This window comes from Equus przewalskii, unplaced genomic scaffold (assembly GCF_037783145.1).
Source record: "Equus przewalskii isolate Varuska unplaced genomic scaffold, EquPr2 ChrUn-10, whole genome shotgun sequence".
NCBI classification, from domain to species: Eukaryota; Metazoa; Chordata; class Mammalia; order Perissodactyla; family Equidae; genus Equus; species Equus przewalskii.
The window spans coordinates 752,196-771,881 of NW_027228747.1; the positions used below are offsets into that span (position 1 = coordinate 752,196).

At 49.5% G+C, this 19,686-nt stretch overlaps 1 protein-coding gene across 1 annotated transcript; it reads left to right on the forward strand.

Moving 5' to 3' along the window:
- The first annotated feature begins 9,076 nt into the window (after positions 1-9,076).
- On the forward strand, positions 9,077-17,847 carry UBE2Q1 (ubiquitin conjugating enzyme E2 Q1). The gene is made up of 13 exons (XM_070607388.1): positions 9,077-9,529; positions 11,802-11,906; positions 12,248-12,352; positions 12,992-13,042; positions 14,617-14,757; positions 14,989-15,073; positions 15,356-15,416; positions 15,624-15,714; positions 15,836-15,894; positions 15,996-16,044; positions 16,335-16,430; positions 16,816-16,882; positions 17,359-17,847. The coding sequence occupies exons 1-13, from the start codon at positions 9,203-9,205 to the stop codon at positions 17,388-17,390; spliced, it is 1,269 nt and encodes a 422-aa protein (XP_070463489.1). The 5' UTR covers positions 9,077-9,202; the 3' UTR covers positions 17,391-17,847.
- The last annotated feature ends 1,839 nt before the right edge of the window (positions 17,848-19,686 follow it).

The following is a 19,686-nucleotide window of genomic DNA, read 5'->3' on the forward strand; positions in this document are numbered from 1 at the left end:
GAGGGGGAGGAGTCTCCGCCCCGGAGGCGGAAGCGCCAGATCCCAGAAAAAAAGTGGGTCCTGGGATGGGATATTCTTCTGCTGGTCCCGCTTAGTTAGGGCGTGCGTGAGGCGGCAGAAGGACGGTTCATGGGACTGTAGAAGAGTTCTGAAGCCTCAAAGTTGGGGCAGGACTTGGAGGGGTCTGAGAAGGGGCGGGAGGAAACAGCGCGAGTAAGACAAATAGGTCAGGATCCGCTTAGTACAGGGGGGCCGAGGGCCAGAAAGAGGGGGCGGGAGTGCGGAGGAGTTTCTGGGTTCCCGCCCTCCTCTTTTTCTCTTACCAAACCTAAATGATCCTGCTTCTCGGGAAGGCTGAGAATGCAGCCCACAAAATGCATTTCAGGCCCTTAGAGAAAGAGATGGTGGGGCGGGGTGTGCTGTGGGTTTGCTATTTTAAGAAAGCAAACAGCTTTGGAGTCTGGAAACAGGATCCCCTTCCCTGTCCCCTTCTCGACCTCTGTAAACTCCCTAAAAGGCCAAGCTTCCTGCCCTCCTCCAGGGGGTCCAAGGTGGGGACATCTGGACATGGCCTGAAAAGAAGGCCACCTTCAAGAGTGGGAAGATAAGTGGCCCTTATCAATTAGCCTTTTTTACCCCCATTTCCTTCCACTCTAGTCTTTGGCTTCTGTGTGACAAGGGCGATCAGAGGACCATTTCACAGAGGCTAGTCCAAGAATCAAGCTAACAAAGGAGAGCAAAGATGAGACAGAGAGAGAGGTGTCAAAACTCAATGACATCTTTGATCTTGAAAGCCCTGAACTTTTAGCTTCTGAGCCAATAAAGGCTTCCCTTTTTTCTTAGGTGGATTTTTGTCACTTTCAACCAAAAGATTCCTGACTAAAGCAGCCTTCTCATACATCAAGGGTCTGTCTTATTCCACCTCTGCCTACTTCTTCAATCTCATCTAGGCCACTACCCCCAGCTCCACATACTCTAACTATTGGCAATGTCTTTAAGATCCTTGAACATTCTGTCTCTCCCATCCTCCATACTTCAAGGGCTTTTAGACATGTTGTTCCCTTGGCTCTTTTTATCCACCATTTCCCCTCAACCACCTTCTTCTTAACTTTGAATATTTGGCAGAAATGTCTGTTCCTCAAGGAAGCTATGCCTGACCAAGGACCAGGTAAGGTGCCCTGCTCCATGTTTCCAGAGGCTGGCCAATGAATAAACAAATCCGTCTAAGGGGGTGGCTGCCTCTCTTGCTGGATCATGATCCGGCACAGTGCCTGGCATATGGTGAGGGCTCAACAAATAAGGAAAAGGGCTCATACAAGACTGACATCTTTTAACACGTAGGGGGAAACTCTTCTCCAAAAGCTCAGCTAAAAGCAACTTATTTAACATATCCTCAGTTCCCGAAATTGAGGGAGAAAAACAGGACAAGTACCAGAAAAGGACTGGAGAGAAAGTGGGATAACTACAGGCTCCATAATGCACATGGACATGGGCATAAATCTACACCACAAGCTCCAGGGCACGTGCATGAGAAAAACATGTAATAAGCTCTTAAGGATTAAGGAAGATTTGGAATCAAGGAAAGGAGTAGAGAATAAAAGCCTTAAGGAAAAGGGAAGGAAGGTGGGCAGTCACTCCACTTGGGGACAGGGTCAAAGGCAGGAAGAAGACCTACCTTCAACAATTCAGATCAACATTTGGGTATCTACTGTTTGCCAGGAATTGTATAGGTGTTGACGAAGCAGTGATCAAAAAGGCCCAGTCCTACCTATTAAGGAGATCACAGTTCGGTGGCAAAGACTTATTACACAATGTATTGGCTGCTCTAGTAGAGATATAAATGAGGTGCTATGAAACACAGAGGAGGGACAGGTTAATAATGGAGATGAAAATTGAGATTTGAAAGATGAGAAAGCCAATAAGACAAGGGTTTAAAGGCATTTCAAACTCCTAAAAGAGAGGGGCAGGGAGCTTTACATGTAGTTAGTACTTGGTATTTCCCTCTTTTGGTGGATGCTGGGTGTTCGAGGAAGGCTGTAAAAATCTTCTTTTATGAAAATCTCTCTCTGGAGTGGTTGCTTGTCTCTGGTTTGACCGACTAGAGGGTCACTTGCTTGCTTGAAGCCCTTGGTTGCTCCCAGATGCTCCCTTCAGGCCAGTCTGGGCAGCCTGTTCATCTTGGCTTCTACCTTCTCTTTTCAAAATCCCCAGCTTTTACCTCAAGCTTCATTCCAGCCTTGCAGGGAGTGAGTCCTCTGAGCACAACCACCCAGTGGCCAAGGACAGCTGGAACACCCTCCCACCCTCCTGCCTCCCACACACACTGCTTCCATGTCCACCAGCAAGAATGGCAGCCAGGGAGAGAGGACCGATCTGGAACGAGGCAGGGTGATGCGTGGACAGAGAAGGACCAGCCCTGAGGCAAAGGAGTGACCAGGCAAAGTTTTGTTGGGACACTCCCATTGCTTCTGATGGTAAGGAACATTTTCTCCTGAAAGGCATTACAATCAATGTTATTTTCCTTCGTTTAAGATATTTTAAATTAAAAAATTTTATTACCAGAGTAATACATATTTATGAAGAACAATTGGAAAACACAAATTAGCAAAACAAAGTAGGTACCAAATAGATTCATAATCCTACCTCCTAGAACAAAAATAACTGTTAGCTCTTTATATATACATATATCCAAATTTATATATATGTATCCAAACTTATGTGTACTTAGATATAACATACAAAAAGTATATAAATTCTAAGTGCACACAGCTAGATATTTTTTCACAACATGAAAACAGACATATAACTCCCAGTCAGATAAAAAAAAGTAGAACATTACCAATATCCAGAAGATCCCCATATGCTCCCTCCTAATCATTATTCCCTCCTTTTCAAAAGCAATATCTTGGGGTAGACAAAGACAATCTCTGTATGACCTCACTCATATGTGGAAGTTAAATATGTAGACAAAGAGAACAGATTAGTGGTTACCAGGGGAAAGGTGGGGTGGGGGGTGGGCACAAAGGGTGAAGGGGTGCACCTACAACATGACTGACAAACAACGTACAACTGAAATTTCACAATGTTGTAAACTATCATAATCTCAATAAAAAGTTTTAAAAAAGTAATATCTTGGAGAAGAGGGTAGAAATCGGGGGGGACTGCTTAATGGGTACTGCTTGAAGTTCTGGAACTAGATAGAGGTAAAAGTTGCACAACATTGTGAATTACTGAATGCCACTGAATTGTATACTTTATAATGGTTATAATGTATATAATGGTAAATTTTCTATGTGTCTTTTCCCACAATTAAAAAAAATGACTGAAAAAAAGTAACCACTATTCTGACTTCTAACATCATAGATCAACTTTGCCTGCTGAATTTGATATAAATGGAATCATAATCTTTTGCGTCTTTTTAAACACTGCATTAGTGAGAATTATGGCCATTGTTGAATGTAGTTGTAGTTCACTCATCTTCAGTGCTGTAGAGTGTTCCATTGTATGACTCTATCATCGTTTATCCATTCCACCACTGACAGATATTTGGGTTGTTCCCTATTTTGGACTATTAAAAATAATACTGTCATGAACATTCTCATTCATGCTCTTGGTGTATAAACATATGTATTTCTGTTGGATACATAACTAAATCGAGTACATTTTATTTTTTAAAGCACACTGTAATATACCTTTGTAACCTTCCTTTTCCATTTACTATTTCTCAAACATCTCTCTATACCAGTAAGTATTCTTTGATAACTATTTTTAACAGCTGCATAGTATTCCATTGCAGATAAATTTTTGCACTTACCTTTAATAATTTCCAAGTGAAACTGCTGGCTCAAAGGTTTTGAAGTTTGTTTGTTTTTTTAAAGATTGGCACCTGAGCTAACAACTGTTGCCAATCTTTTTTTTTTTCAGCTGCTTTTTCTCCCCAAATCCCCCCAGTACATAGTTGTGTATTTTAGTTGTGGGCCCTTCTAGTTGTGGCATGTGGGACGCCGCCTCAATGTGGCCTGACGAGCAGTGCCATGTCCATGCCCAGGATCTGAACCAGCGAAACCCTGGGCTGCCGAAGCGGAGCGTGGGAACTTAACCACTGGGCCATGGGGCCGGTCCCTGAAGTTTCTTGATTAATTATTTATTGCTAAATTGACCTCCAGGAGAATCTATATTCTCAAGGTTACTCTGGGGCCTCAGGCTAAAGCACCAACCGCCAAGATTTCTACAATCTTGCCTACACTGAGCCCTCTCCTCATCTTCTTCCTCTCTTCTACTAAGTCCCTCTTCCTTTGTCTCAGGCCTTTCTTCCCGACCTCTTCTACTTTAGGGCCTACTTTTTTCAGAATGTCCCCCTACTTCCATCTAAGTTACTTCTACTTTCACATTCTTTCTTGGAAGTTAATCCTGACCACTATCACCCTTCTTGACCACTGTTATTGCGTTTGTCACACTGTATTACAGTTGATGCTATCTGGCTCCAGTTCATCCATTACCATGTGCTCCTGAGGGCAGGAATAAGACATACAACAAAAACGATAAAATAAGGGGGCCCGGCCCTGTGGCCGACTGGTTAAGTTCACGCGCTCCGCTTCGGCAGCCCAGGGTTTCGCCAGTTCAGATCCTGGGTGCGGACATGGCACCGCTTATCAAGCCATGCTGAGGTCACAACCCACATGCCACAACTAGAGGGACCCACAACTAAGAATACACAACTATGTACCAGGGGGCTTTGGGGAGAAAAAGGAAAAATAAAATCTTAAAAAAGAAATGACAAAATGAGTGTCAGCTGTCATATAAGGACCCCCCTCCTCTGTGCCAGGATTTAGACCAGCCACTCTACACAGGGACTGTATCTTATTCGTCTCTGCACCCGCAGGGCCCACTACAGTTCCTGGCAGAGCATAAGCGCTCAGGACTATTTGTTGAGTCAGTCACAGAATGCTATGCTTCTGGGAGCAAGTCAAAGGAGAAGGCTGCCCACTCTGCCCCAACAGGGGCATCTGTTCACTCTGATAACACATGTCCTTTTGGAGAAAAAAAAAAAAAAAAAAATCCCTACAATCCATTTTCCATAGAACAGCCAGAAGGATCTTTTAAGATTTAAAATCAGATCATGCCACTCATGGCTTAAAAGCTTTCAATGGTTTCCCACTGAACTTTGAATAAAACCCAGATAACTTACTGTGGTCTCCATATATGGCCCCTGCTTTCTTCACTGGCTTCATCTCCTACCCCCCACCACCACCCTTTCATTAGACTCAAGCTATGCTGATCCTCTACCAAGCTCTTACTATGTGCCCTGTTCTAAGCACTTCTCATGTGTTATCTCACTTAATCCTCCCAACAATCTTATGAGGTAGGTACTATTATGATCTCCGTGTTACTGATGCAGAAACTGAAGGACAAACAGGCTAAGAACTTGCCCAAGGTCACACCATTAACAGCTGGCAGAGCTGGGGTTCCAAGTCCATGCTCTCAGCCAGTATATCATTAGTTTCCTCCTTCTCGACCATACCACCTTTGTTCTCACTCAGGGTCTTTGAGGTTCTTACTCCCTCTGCCTAGATGCTCTTCCCTAGTCCCTCCCAGGCCTGCCTTCTCCTCATCAGATCTCAGCTCAAACACTGCCTCCCTAGAAGACCTCCCCTGACTACTGGACTTTAACCCCCAGTCATTCTCTCCCACATGACCCTACCTTAATTTCTTGCATCTACTTACCAGTCTGGTACTCTTCTGGTTATTTTATTCATCTGTTTATTATATGACTCTTTGCACTATAATGTAAGTGCCATGGAGCAGGGATCCTGTCTCTGCTGTATATATTCATACCTAGACCAGAGTCTGACATGTGGCAAAGCCCCAAAAATGTGTATTGAATGGTCAGGGCCTCCTGACTTTGTAGTAGTAACAATCATCATAGCAGTAGTAGTGTTAACATTTGCTGAGCAGTATACTCTACACCCATCACTGTGTTAATCATTTTACATATCTCATTTCATCCAAACCAGCACAAACACCCACGCTGCAAGGCAGAGAGTATCATACCCACTTTACAGACAAGGAAACTGAGTTTCACGGAAATTAAATAACTTTTCCAAGGTCAGATAGCTAGCAAAGCAGAAGAGCTCAAAGCCAAGCTCAGTTCTGTCTGATTCTCCAGTCCATGCTCTTTCCACTCAGCTGTGCTGCCCCCTTTATGGTCCAAGTCAAAGGCCAGCTATAGCCGACTCTCCAGTTAACACCATGGCTCTGCCTCTCTCCTGAACTCAGAACCCACACCCACTGGATGTCTCCAGGAGAATGTCACACATCGCCTCCTCCCTCCACACACTCAATATGTTCATAACCCAACTCTCCACCTTTCCCACAAAACTCAGCTCTCCTTTAGGAAGTCTTATTCTCTTTAGTGCTACCACTATTAGTTACCCAGGCTTCCAGAGCTTCTCAAAATTCTAGTGATCTTTCAATCTTCCTTGATCTTAAAATAAAGCCCAAGCTCCTAAACATGGTTTTGAGTATCTGCCAAGATTTAACCCCTGCCTACCTTACCTGTATCGCTCTCTCTCCCTCATTCTAGAGACAGGCCTTCTTCCCATTCCTCCAAGTTGCCACGGTCCTACCTCAAAACCTTTGCACATGCCGCCCCTTCTGCCTGGGACAGTGTCTGGCCCTTCCTCCTCCTTAGGTAATTCTATTATTCTTCAGAATTTAGCATGTTACTTGTTCAGGGACGCCTTCCCCGATCCCCAGCCTTGTTCTGCTTTGAGGCACTCACCATAATTGCAATTGTGTGTCTGACTTTCTCCCAGGCTGAACACACAGAAAAGGTGAGGACTAGGTCTGTCCTGTTCAATGCTGCATCCCCCGTGCCTCACATGTAGTAGATGCTCAGTAACTATCTGTTGATCTTCTCCCACATCCAGTGAGTCAGCTGGCTTTGTAGACCCTGCCTTTATCATGTCTGTTTCCCCCAATAGAATGTAAGCTCCAGGAGGGCAGGGATTTCTGTTTTACTCACTCTTGCTTCTCCAGCACCCAAGTATTCATTAAATGAATATATCCATAACTTCCTTTCCATTTCTAATGCCCCTGCTCTCCACATTTCAGCAGAACACCAGATATGACGCCACACCAGGCTTCTACATACCAGAGGGCTCTCCCAGTCAGAAAGCTGAAATGCTGAACAGACTAGCAGAGAAAGAGACAGACAGACCTCATCCCAGTGACCACGATGTTTGAGTTTCTTCATTTGAGACTTGGAGTTTGTGCAACATTGTAGGACTCTCTCATCATGTTGTTTTCTTCTAATTAAAAACCTTTACAAAATATGGAGTTCAGGATCTTCCAAAGGACTGCATTTGTGGGTTTCTTGGGTAAGGGCTGGAGTCCAGTGACATGTGAAAACCTCTTGAGAAAGCACGGGAGGAAGGCAGAGCGAGGTAGAAGGGTGTGGGCTTAGGAGACATGCCCAGGAACTCTGCTTACCAGCTGTATATCCGGCAGTAGTCGCTCCTTTTCCCCACTTGTAAAACAGGGATAAAAATGCTTACCTTGCAATGTTGTTGGGGGGCTTAGAAATATTTGCAGGATACACTGGCTCAGAAAGTGTTCAAAAAATGGGAATTCTTACCACAGCCTTTTATGCTACCAACTTGCACATACAGATACAAAGGTGCCGTGTAGCTAACTGTTTCGTCTCCCCAAAGGAGCTAAATGGCCCCAGGAGGACCAGGAACACATCTCAATCATCTTTAAATATCCAGAGAACAACTTAGCCAAAGGCGTTTATCAACCATCACTGACTACATTAATGAGCAGCCCAGTACGGAGCACCGAGCTGCACACTCAGCTTCCAACAAACGTTAACTCATTTCAGTCCAAGTGGGACAAGAAGATGGCAGTCAGGCCAGTTGCTCCAGCAGCGAGCTGGCCAGGCGGAATTCAGAAGGCCCTACCACAGGCTAACACCTGCCCTTGGCAGAAGAACGCCAGCTCCTGGTGTCTGGAACCTCAGCCAGCTTTGTCCTTTGTGATAGCGCCACCTAGCGAGGGCCCGGAGGCACTACCGTCTACTCCGGGCAATGCCAGGACCACTGCGACAAGGTGTTAGCCGCTCAGGCTTGGGACGCGGAATGTGGTCCGCCCGAACTCGTGTCCTGCCATCTGAGTGCCAGGTTAATGGTTTAGACTAGAGATTCGCTCCTTCCGCGACCCCGCGGGGAAGCCCATGCCGTCCCTCCCCCAACCTCGTCCAGAACTGTGGGGCGAGTCAGCTTTCCACTACGATTCATACACAATTGACCAGCCATCTATCCCAGGACACTTCACGGTCTCCTCCAATCGAATCCTCGCGAGTAGGCAAAGCAGGCATTACCCTCATCAGAGTCACTGTACAGATGAGGAAACTGAGGCTCAGGGGGAAGGGGTTAACCCAAGGTCACATAGCCGAAGCGGCAGGGCTGGGACGAGAATCCAAGCCTCTCGGAACGGGGTCGGTGGCTCCTTCCCCCACCACAGGCCCCTCATTCATGTGCAAACAGAGCATGCCACTCCCACGGGGCGGGGGGAGGCTCGGGAGCCCTGCGCCAAGAAGCAGCGTGGGGCGCAGGATAAACACGGCCCAGCGGCGACGGCGGGCCCCCTCTTCCTTCTCGGCCCACCGAGGGCCGGCACGCTCGCCGCGGCTCGGGGGCGCAGAACAGGGGCCCAGGGAAGGAAGCAGGGTCCCGCGCGAGGAGGCCCTGGGAGCACGCGGCGCCGGGTCACGTGAGAGGGGAGCGCCGGCGAGAGTCGCCGCACGCACGCACGCACGCACGATGTACGTAAACACGCACTGAGGCGTTGAAAGCCGCTAGCCCGAAGCCCCGGGTCACATGTCGAGGGTGGCAGTCGAGAACGAGGGGGCGGGAAAGAGGGAGAGGTCACGTGAAGGAGGCCAGCGCGGGGAGGTCACGTGAGGGGGGACGGAGGCGTGGCCGCCGGGGAGGAGGAGGAGGAGGGGCGCGCGGCTTCCGGCGGCTGGGGGGGCCGGCGAGCGGAGGGGGGGGGCCCTGTCCCGGAGGTGGCGGCGGCGCCATCTTGGCGAAGGGGGGATCAGGAAGTGCGGACCGCGGCGGCGGCGGCGGCGGCGGCGGCAGCCCGGAGCGGAGGCCGGAGGCTCCCGGCCCGCCGGCCCCGGAGCGGAGCGGAGCGGAGGATGCAGCAGCCGCAGCCGCAGGGGCAGCAGCAGCCGGGGCCGGGGCAGCAGCTGGGGGGCCAGGGGGCGGCGCCGGGGGCCGGGGGCGGCCCAGGGGGGGGCCCGGGGCCGGGGCCCTGCCTGAGGCGGGAGCTGAAGCTGCTCGAGTCCATCTTCCACCGCGGCCACGAGCGCTTCCGCATTGCCAGCGCCTGCCTGGACGAGCTGAGCTGCGAGTTCCTGCTGGCTGGGGCTGGAGGGGCCGGGGCGGGGGCCGCGCCCGGACCGCATCTCCCCCCACGGGGGTCGGTGCCTGGGGATCCCGTCCGCATCCACTGCAACATCACGGTGAGGACCCCCTCGCTTGCGCCTCTCCGGGGGCCCCTTGTCAGGGACTCAGGATCGCCCTGTACAGTTTTTTGCTCTCAAAGGACCAAGGAGGCCGAATCCCCTCTCTGGGTTCGGCACCTTCTCTTCAGGTTACACTTGTTTCTGCCGCTTGAGGTTCTGCCGTGCACCCAGAATCTCTACCATTGACCCTTCGTAATGAGGGACACCCCGACATATGGCGCCTCGACTGCCCCTTTCCACTAACCCACCCACACCCCAAGGTTTATGATTTTGGGTCCTTTTGGTTACTTCACGACTTTACGTTGTCACCTAGCAATGCCCCTTCCTTCCCTTAACTCTCATCTCAAGGTTCCAGGCCTCTGCACTGACCTCAGCTGGAAGGACCTCGCTTGGAACTCGGCACGTTTCATCGATGCCCCTTTCTCAGTAGTACCTTTGACTTAGGACGTTACCACCTGTGGGATCCCTGCCCAGGCGTCTCTCATGCAGCCCCTCTTTGCTTTCTGAGTTTTACGAAGTGATAGTTTGCAGCTCACTGACTCCTCTTGTTTCGATTCCCTTTTATTCTGGTGTAACCTCTAACTCTCCTCCTTTTGCCCCAGCTGGTAGCAGATCTGCCACTCCCCTCCTGTTCCCTGTGGATGTTTCCAGTTGCCCTGGTTGTTGCCTTTCCTGGTAATGATGGTGCTGTCTAGGGCTGTCCGTTTTATTCTGAGTAGGAGCAGTTCCTTTTCTCCCCAGTGAACGTCTTTCCATCCTAGGCGTGCTGGACTAGGAGACACCTCACATGTCTCCTGTCTAGTCTACCCTCAAACGTCCCTTGAAGAGGGCTCGCCTCTGATACTCTGGGAATGTCTGCTACTGCATGGTGTGGCACTTACATTGGTTCATACTACCCGCTGTGACAGTGTTCTCCCTGCTAGGAGCATTGGTTAAGGAGCCAGGGGACAGTACTTTATCCAGGCAGGCAGACTGCAAATGTCAGTAGTTTGGGGAAGGACAGATTTGTGAATTGTCTGGCACTTAGGGGCCTGAATTCAATTTACATGATTCTTGTTTCCTATCCCTTTCCTTCATCAAACCAGGTCGAGGTTTGGAGAGGCAAGCCTCAGCTTGGGTTGGATGGTGCCCCACCAAAACTCGTGTGTCCCATTTCTTCTGTCTGCTCCCATTTCCCTCCCCCACTTTTTTCCCTGCTAAAAAGTTGAGATTATTGAAGGACTAGGTGTGGCTTAGTCAGGTGAAGACTCCAGTATCTTTGATAGTTTGTTTTCCTCCAGCATTGATGATTAGAGCCATGGCAGAGCTAAGACCCCCGTAGAAGTGGCATGCGTGGAAACCTCCAGAGTTAATTTTCTTCCTGAATTAAGCTTCCAATTCCTTAAGGGTAGGTTTGCCCCCTTCTAGCTGCCCTTGCAGTTGCCAGAGGCCGTCTACTGTCTTTGTCTCTGGAAGGAAGTTAGTTTAGAAGGTTCTCAGTGAGACTCCCTGTGGCCCCTATAGAGGAGACTTGGCCTGACTGGCCCCCTTGGTTTGGGCAGAGGGGGAGTCTGGTCAGGCTGCATTTGGCACTGTGGCTCAGGAATGCTGGGAATGTTAGCAGCGTAGGCTTCTTTCTCCCAGCCTGCCATGTGGAGCCCTACAGCCTACGCCTGGACCAAGAAGGTGGCAGGTTCCCAAGGGAGAAGTGGGGAGAGTTGGCCTTTGAGGGGTTCTCTTGGGAGTGAGGTGGGGAGAGTCTTCCTGCTACCGTTTTACTATTGGGTTCTGGAGATATGATCTAGTCTTTATTCCTCCTTCCCTAGCTAAAATGAAAGTGAGCTGCAGCCTCTGCTTTTTTTCACATCAGTGTGATTGTGATGAGGCGATCCCTTCCTCAGCTGATTATGGAGTTTGAAAAGCAGGAGGGTTGGAGGACGCTGTGCTGGGTGTGGAAGAATTTCAAGTCTGGAACTTGTATAGGCAGCACAGTAGATAGGAGGCCTCCCTCACTGTTAGCAGTTTGGCTGTGCTGCTTTCTCTGATGTTTACTCTTGAGGAAAGAAAGAAAAGGGTCCAGGTCCTTCCAGGGACCTTTTCTGCTGGTCTAGGATTTGTTGGCAAGCTGCTTGGTTAGAGACTGACCTGCTGAGCTGGGCTTTTATGTGTGTGTAATGGGGGTGAGGGACGAGCAGAGGGACTAGAAGTCTTGGGAAGCTGAGGGCAGGCAAAATCTAGCTTTTCCCAGAGTCCTCCATCTTGACCACTCTCCCTGCTCTTTTCCCCTCAGGAGTCATACCCTGCTGTGCCCCCCATCTGGTCGGTGGAGTCCGATGACCCTAACTTGGCTGCTGTCTTGGAGAGGCTGGTGGACATAAAGAAGGGGAATACTCTGGTGAGGGGGCCAGGTTGTTGGGGTGGGGGTGCATTTTCTTCCTATGAGGCCCATGTCCTGGAGACATCCTGTGAAAGGGAGATGTATCTGGAAAGTGGATGGTGCAGTGGGCTCAACATTTGGGGCCAGACTTCTTAGAGGAATTGCTTACTGAAGCCAGAGGGAGAGCCCTGCACCAGCCCCAGGATTGGTCCAGTAAACTCCTTCCCACAGCCACATGGTCCGTCAGGTTTAGGGAACTAGGTGCCAACATGGGATCTAAGCTAAGAGTTGATCCATGCACCAGTCCAGATTGGGGTGGGGAAGGAGTATTTGATGTCACTGTGGTCTCCTACCCCCAGCTATTACAGCATCTGAAGAGGATCATCTCCGACCTGTGTAAACTCTATAACCTCCCTCAGCATCCAGATGTGGAGATGCTGGATCAGCCCTTGCCAGCAGAGCAGGTGAGCAGTGGAGGGGCTTGGGGCCCTGTTGTGCAGCCTTGCCTCACACACAGCACTCAATAAACACATGTTAATTGAGATGAATCTGTAGTAGTTTCTCTTCACCTCTACGCACTCCAAACACACAGACATTTCGTGACTCCTGGTCTCTTTCTTCTCCTGATGGGAATCTAGCTAAATGGGGCACTAGTAGCTTCACCTCTCTCTCAAAGCTCACTTTCATGGGCAGCATCCTTCATGACAAGAGGAAGGGGGGAATTTTTACCACTAGCAGTAGTAGTTGGTGGCCACTGGGGACCCAGGCCCCTGGTCAAGAACTGAGAACACAATGTCAGTCTAGAGACAATTGAGTAAAGGAGGGGTTCTTGGGAAAATTAAACTGGGATTTGTGAGGTAGGTGACAGAAACAGCCATTTTGCTTCTGTTTGATTCTTTGGCATATGGTAGGAGGATAATAGGCTGGTAGTGAAGTCATTCCCTGGGCTGTTGCTTCTACTCAGATCTGGCCGGTAGAGAGGCTGGCAGCAGTATGGGCAGGCGCACAGTTTTCCAAACCTGGAGCCCAGGGGACTAGGTCAGAGGCTGCCTTCTAGGAAGCCACCGGGGCTCTGATCTCCATCTTTCCCCTCCCCACCACAGTGCACACAGGAAGACGTGTCTTCAGAAGACGAAGATGAGGAGATGCCTGAGGTAGGCTTGCTGCCTAAGGCGGCACTGGCGGGAAGCTCGCTCAGTCTCAGCATTGAGCACCCACTGTATACAGAGCTCCAGAATAGAACTGGGGAGAGGAAAATCCCAGAGGAATAAGGACGGGTTTAGTGACCTGAAGGAGCAGTCAGTGTAGTAGAGGAGGCAGGGCACCCACATTCAACCACTGAAGACAGTGAAGTGCAAGTCTATGTAAATCAAGCAGCCAGTTTATTTCAGATGGCTTTGGAGTCAGACCTGAGTTCACATCCTGTATCTCCTAGCTGTCTTAATTGGAGAATTTTGCCTAATCTCATTAAGCTGTTGTCCCCTTATTTATAAAATAGGATTATAACATCAACTTCATTTGGTTGTCTTGAAGATTAAATGAGGCATTGCATGTAAAATGCTCCATACAGTACATGATAAGTGCTAAATGATCTGATATGTTCTCTAAAAACTTGGATACTTTTCTGGAATGTAACATAATGGTTAAGAATTTGACCTTCAGAGCCAGACCGAATTTGATTCACGTCTGAGCTCTACTAAAGAGTTGTATGACTTGGGGCGTGATAGTTAACCTCAGGAGACCTCAGCTTCCTCATCTGTAAATGAGGGTAATGGTACAATAATGGCATGGTGGCCGTAAGAATTAAATGAGCTACAGTGAATAGCATCTAGTACAGTACCTGAGATATAATAAACATTCAGTAGATGTCAGCAGCTAATGTAATAATTAGAAGGTTAGTATTAACTGTGTCTTGCCAGAGCGAGGAGATCACACTGATGGCTTTGTTTCCTAGCATTGGATTAGCGACCCGGGTTCTGAAACTTCTGTGACTTTATTAGAGTCTTAAGATGCAGAAAGGGCTGGTGATATATGAAACGTACCTCCTCTCAGACAGTGGACAGCCTTCTGCGCCACCCCTCCAGCATCTGAGGGGGCGGAATCCTGGATGTGGGCTCCCCCTCCCCCATGCACAGTGAGCTGCTTGCTCACTTAGAGCAGGGTGAATAGGGGCTAATTCTGTACCTGACCTCCCTCATTTGCATCCTGGCAGTGGGTGCCTCTGCACACCTGACTTGGGCCCTGCACTTGTAGGGAGGGCACATTTCTGATCCAGGTTTCTCCTTTAGACTTGGAGTGCCAAGAAATCCTGGGTACGACAATCATCTGGTGAAACCTTAGCTTTGAGTCACAACATCAAGCCAGAGTTTCTATAAATTAAGGAAGAGTTTCTGCTGCCAAGGGAGAGTTTAGGGATGGTTGGAGCAGGGTCAGTCTGGGGAACAAGAGGGCTGAGCCCCTGCTTGCTTTCCCTGGGTCCTCATATAGTTCTGCTGCTTGAGAACTGCCTAGGAGGAGAGATTGACCTTGTTATTTGGATTGTGGTGGGAATGGGACTGGGAATTGTTCCAGAAAAGGAAAGGGTATCGTGTTCATTAGCCTGCTAGCTAGACCACCGTGTGTTAACTTGCAGCTCTAGGCCAAACGGGACTGAAGGGGATGGCCTGCCTCCACAACCTGTGTTGGTTTCTTTCTTCCTCTACCCCACTCCCATCCAAACCTCCTCCAGGACACAGAAGACCTAGATCACTATGAAATGAAAGAGGAAGAGCCAGCTGAGGGCAAGAAATCTGAAGATGATGGCATCGGAAAAGAAAACTTGGCCATACTAGAGAAAATTAAAAAGAACCAGAGGCAAGATTACTTAAATGTACGTGCCTTCTAGGGAGAAGCTGAGCCAAGGGGTTGGTGGGCACTGGCTGGGAGGTGGTAGGCCATGGTGTATCAGTCTGGGGAGTAAACTCCTTTTTTTTTGGTGGCTTATGGATGTGCCTAATCCTTGCCAAAATCCTGGGCAGGCTGCCACACTGCCCCTAAGGTCTAGTGTGCGTATTTCCAAACCCCATGACTGTGGGATGTTTCTGTCTTCCCTCCCTTGCAGGGTGCAGTGTCTGGCTCGGTGCAGGCCACTGACCGGCTGATGAAGGAGCTCAGGGATATATACCGATCACAGAGTTTCAAAGGCGGTGAGTTTGCCTCAGAGGGGCCTGAACTGGAGCTTCTCATAAAGAAATGTATGATAGTGGTAATGGGCCCTGAGAGGTTTGGGATATACAAATGCTTGTGAACTTTCCAGGCCAAGAATGGAACTCCTCAAGCCCATGGTTTAGATTGGATGCATGTCCATCTGGGGTGAACCTCTTAGAACCTTCGATCTTTTTTCTCTCAGCCTGGGAAAGGGATCTGTATGAGGGACCACTTACCACCTGGACTGTCCTAATAACACCTATCTTCCTCCTCCCTTTCAGGAAACTATGCAGTCGAACTCGTGAATGACAGTCTGTATGATTGGAATGTCAAACTCCTCAAGTGAGTGGGGACTCTGGGATTGGAAAGGAAGTTTAGTGTGAGTGGTGGGAGTCTCCAGGGCAGTGCTGTGAGCTTGTTAGTTTCAGGGTCCCAGGAGCGAGTGTGGGCACTGTTTTGTCCCTCTGCTGCTAGCCTAGGGGTGTGGGAGCTGTCATGAGGCTCCTGAGCTGGGACCAGGAGTGTGAGCCCAGACTTGTTGCTTCATAGAGTTGACCAGGACAGCGCTTTGCACAACGATCTCCAGATCCTCAAAGAGAAAGAAGGAGCCGACTTCATCCTACTTAACTTTTCCTTTAAAGTAAGACTGTTTCCTTTTCTAGTTCCTCCCGCCTTGGCCTAGGTGTCCTTCCCTGCCCCGCAGTCCTGTGGAGGACACTGGCCTCCCCTCCCTGATTGTGGCCTCTGTCTCTCTCTCTCAGGATAACTTTCCCTTTGACCCACCGTTTGTCAGGGTTGTCTCTCCAGTCCTCTCCGGAGGGTGAGTGGCTCCAAAAGGGCAGAGGGCGGCTCCTGTTGCAGAGGGGAAGGCAGGGGTGTGGAGCTTTTGCCAGGCACAACTGACTGACCTTTCTTCTGCAGGTATGTTCTGGGCGGAGGTGCCATCTGCATGGAACTTCTCACCAAACAGGTGAGTGTGTGTCTCGCTCTTGGCTAGGCTGCTGTGGGCAGGGCTGGGCCGAGCTTTACTCCCCCACACCACCCCCCCCACCCCCCCCACGGGTTGGGTGATAGGCACAGTGTGGCCCTTTCATCCTGCCGGGCAGGGCCTCACCCACTGACCCAGGCAGGCAGGTGATGGCTGTTCCGGAGTGAAGGGCAAGGGCCCTTCTGTATATGTAGCTGCTTGCCGGAGAACAAGTGCAAGGTTTCTCTGAAAACTCTTCTGACTGGTTTGCTTTGTCCCTCCCTGTTGCCCAGGGCTGGAGCAGTGCCTACTCAATAGAGTCCGTGATCATGCAGATCAGTGCCACACTGGTGAAGGGAAAAGCACGAGTGCAGTTCGGAGCCAACAAAGTAAGGAGCCCGGCCTGGGACTGTGGGACAGCGCCACATACAGTCTGGGCCCCTAGCAGGCCAGGTGCCTTCTTTCAGGGACCGAGAGGATGAGGCCTCTGGGCTGGCAGCATCAGATGAGCAGGCCTGGGATATCCACAGTGGGAGTAGGATAAGGGCTTTGGTCTGAGAGGCATCCTAAGTCTTCTGGGAGGGTATGGGTCTGGAAAGGGAAGGCTATGGCGTTGCACCCCAAAGGGACCTTCCAGATGGAGGATACTGTGTCAACAGAGCAAACTACTGGGAGCCAGGACTCTGGGTCTCTGGGTGGTGGCAGCCTATGGAAGGTGAGGGACAGTAAGGGCACAGCTGGCTGTGACCTGATTTGGTGGTTTCCTCTCCCCAGTCTCAGTACAGTCTGACAAGAGCACAGCAGTCCTACAAGTCCTTGGTGCAGATCCACGAAAAAAACGGTGAGGCTGGAGCCAGGACTCGAGATTCGGACACTTGCCAGGCCTGAGGCTTTCACTTGCAGCCAAATAGCAAGAACCCTTTCTTTTGGTTTCTGAGCCTTTACCACCCATTAACACAGCACCTGCACCTGTTCTCCAAAGAAGGGCTGGAGGTGGCTAACGGCCTCCTCTTCTCCCAGAACAGCACCAACCATCATGCCACCTGTAGGGTTGGTGCTGCTCCCCTTGCCGACTGCCCTTTGAGAAAACTCATCTCACTCTTCTGTCATCTCAGGTTGGGCACCTCATTCTCCCTTTCCTTATGATCTCCAGGTTGGCAGTTTCTCAGCTTCCCATACACTGTCTCTCCCCGCTTGCTGGGAATCCCTTCCTAGGATCTTTTCGCCTGTAACCCTGAAGATGTCTTCTGTCATTGCTGTTGTGAGGGTGGGCTTCAGCCTCCATCTCACTGACTGTTTTGTTTGGTGTTTTTGCAGGCTGGTACACACCCCCAAAGGAAGATGGCTAACCCTGGAGTGTCCTTCCCCTCCTCCTTCCCCAGGCACCACTGGACCAATTACCTTTGAATGCTGTATTTGGATCTCACGCTGCCTCTGTGGTTCCCTCCCTCATTTTTCCTGGACGTGATAGCTCTGCCTATTGCAGGACAATGATGGCTATTCTAAACGCTAAGGAAAAAAAACACACACAGAACTGTTTCAAGTACTCAAGACTGACTTACAGACCAACCAACCACCTGGCTGGAACCCTTGCTAGCAGGCATTCTTATAAAAGAAACTTTCAAGCCTCCTTATATTGCTGGAAACTCAGCTGTGCTCCAGACTAGAGCCTCCTTACCTATGCTATGGATTTTTAATTTATTTTCTCTTATTTCATGTACACTGCTTTTTTTGGTTACAGTGTATGATGGATGTGTATGAAAAAAATGTATCTTTGGGAAAACAATTACAGTTTGTTAATTTGAAGATGTGCTGGTCTTGACTCATATTTATTTTTATTCCCACATCCCACCCCACCCCCATCCCCTGAAGTACTTGGGTGGTGGGGAGGGGTACCAGGTCCACTGTGGCTGTGGTGAAGATGATGAGAGGCTGTACTTTGCTACTGAAGCCAGAGAAAGGTGGAGCTGAAGCACACGCCTGGCTCAGCCCCAGAGTTCTCCTGAAGGCCTCTGGAACGACCAGCACTTGTTTCCCTTGGAGTGCAGAGCCCAGCCTGCTAAACCACAATGCAGCAGGCTGAAATGATGACCTTAATTCTTAGGGCTACTGTTCTTCTCTAGTCACAGGTGTTTTCAAAGTTTTAAGGGAAAAAATGAGGAAGGAGGCCTAAGAGGCTGCTTCACAGAACTGTTTTTAAATGAACTGGGGACGGAGGCACAGTCTCAGTGTGTCTGTGGCCTTCCTGGTCTCAGCAACACAATCTTGCTACAACCTGGCATTCACTGGTTCCCTACCCCCTGGACACTGGCTCCTAACGAGCACTGAAAGGTGTTCCTTGGTAGCTCCTCTGGTCATCCTGTCTCTTACTTCATTTGGTCTTGTAAGAGAAGATGGGCATAGCTCTGAAGTAAGTGGCTTGGTTTGGAGAATTATGGATTCTCTCAAGCCACTCCCATAGGGTGGGTCCTACTGTTTTAATGTGGGGGGGGGGGGGGCGGGTTCTGTACACCTGTGTCCTCAACTCAGGCTCTGGAACTGCTGGGAAGGGGAGAGTGAGGTGGGAAGTCTGCTGAGCTAGAACTGTCAGGGCTGTGGTGTCTGTACACGCTATTTGAAGGTGTGGGCATGATGTCTGCATGTGACACGCACTACCTACCTGTCTGGGTCACTAAGCTTGCTCTCAGGCTGAGACAGTCTCTTAGGACAGATTGTGCCCACAGGCTGGACAGTGACTGAAATGACAGACTAGGGACGGCCGAGAAAGTCTTAGAAAGCCCAGACTCCAGACAGCTGCCTAGGAACCTGTGGGACGCGAGAGCTCTGCAATGCTGTTTGAGACACAGCAATTTTAACAGTGGTCATTTAACCCCCTTTTCTTTGAAGGGATTTTAATGTCTTGCTGCTTCAGGTGGATGAGTTCACTGGTCCCACTCAATGCTGCTCTAACTCTACCCACGCCCACCTGAGATGGGGTGCTAATATATGTTGAGATTGAGATAAAGAGGGGACCCAAGGGGAAAACTCATTCCATAGAGCTGACACCTGGTTTTCAAGGCCTCTGTGGCTTTCCTCAGAACTTATCACCAGCCCTGGCTGGAATGTAGATTGTGTTTTTAGTAATGTGTACTGTGAGCTGTCCTCTGTATAATGTATTTTGTAATGTATTTTTCTCATCTACCAAAGGATGAAACAAATAAAATTATTTAAATAGTTTGGCTCTAATAAAATTATTTAAAGAAATAATTGGGTCCATGTTCACCTGACATAAAGGAAAACGCCAGCTCCTGAGTTGTATACCAACACTAAGAGAATCTTCCACTGTTCCCGTCAAACCTAACACTCCCTTTCATGACCTTAAGTTTAAGGTTCTAATGAAATTACAAAGCATAAAAAAGAATCAAGACCCTATCATCCTGAACCAATTTTCTGCTCTCCACTAAGGCAGGCAGAAATGAAACAAACTTTTAGGTTGTTACCGGATCCCTCGCGTGTGCATCTATATCCCCGGGCAGGGGCAGCCCCAGAGTCCAAGAATGGAGCTGAGGGAACGCGTGAGGCACATGGCTGCTTCTCAATCTCACCGCGGCATTTTAGGAGGCAGGGCTGGGAGGGGTGGCCAGACAGGAATGGATCACCCCAAAC

Bases quoted from the DNA above. Each gene is read 5' to 3' on its own strand.
- UBE2Q1 (XM_070607388.1), top strand. From the start codon at position 9,203: ATGCAGCAGCCGCAGCCGCAGGGGCAGCAGCAGCCGGGGCCGGGGCAG. The intron at 12,353-12,991 runs GTGAGCAGTGGA...TCCCCACCACAG, and splicing joins AGCCCTTGCCAGCAGAGCAG to TGCACACAGGAAGACGTGTC. The intron at 16,045-16,334 runs GTGAGTGTGTGT...CCTGTTGCCCAG, and splicing joins TGGAACTTCTCACCAAACAG to GGCTGGAGCAGTGCCTACTC.